The 623-nt window shown below is 44.8% G+C and overlaps 1 protein-coding gene across 1 annotated transcript in view; it reads left to right on the top strand.

The window, feature by feature from the left end:
* Positions 1–623, top strand: part of map3k2 (mitogen-activated protein kinase kinase kinase 2) — a gene marked incomplete at its 3' end in the record, with an annotated part of 13790 nt that extends 13167 nt beyond the window's left edge. The window contains 1 exon segment of the mRNA XM_032506202.1: positions 408–623. Coding sequence (XP_032362093.1) covers positions 408–623 — 216 coding nt within the window.

A 623-nucleotide genomic window follows, 5' to 3' on the forward strand; every position in this document is an offset into this window, starting at 1 on the left:
GGCAGAGTCCTGTTTGATTATGACTGTCAGATAAAAGCAAGTGCGCTGCAGTGGAAGGTGGTAACATACTGTATGTGGACAGTTTATTACAGGGAAACATCCCTAGTTTGAAAGTATGCTATGCTCCTTTTATTCTGGGAAGTTATGATATTGGGGGCGTGAAACACTGCAGGAAACTCAGAATTCATCAAATCTCTTGTAGATGGCTTGAATCAAAATAGAGCTGCCATTGCAAAGATAAAATAAAATAATGCAAATGGAGTTCTATTAACTTGGATTTTTAAACTTGAAATAATGACAGTTAAAGACAACTTTCATCCTTTTAAAAAAGGAACTGATCTGTGTTTCACAAAAAATACATTTTATCCACTCCGTTCTGATTTCAACTCGTGTTACTTTGCCCTCAGGAGCGTTGGCTGCACCGTGGTGGAGATGCTGACGCAGCGACCCCCGTGGGCGGAGTTTGAGGCCATGGCGGCCATCTTTAAGATCGCCACCCAGCCCACCAACCCCGTGCTGCCGGCCCACGTGTCGGACCACTGCCGAGAGTTCCTCAAACGGATCTTTGTAGAGACTAAACAGCGGCCGTCTGCTGATGAGCTACTGAGGCACATCTTTGTACA

The sequence above is a fragment of the Etheostoma spectabile genome, chromosome 24 (genome assembly GCF_008692095.1).
Source record: "Etheostoma spectabile isolate EspeVRDwgs_2016 chromosome 24, UIUC_Espe_1.0, whole genome shotgun sequence".
In the NCBI taxonomy this organism is placed as follows: domain Eukaryota; kingdom Metazoa; phylum Chordata; class Actinopteri; order Perciformes; family Percidae; genus Etheostoma; species Etheostoma spectabile.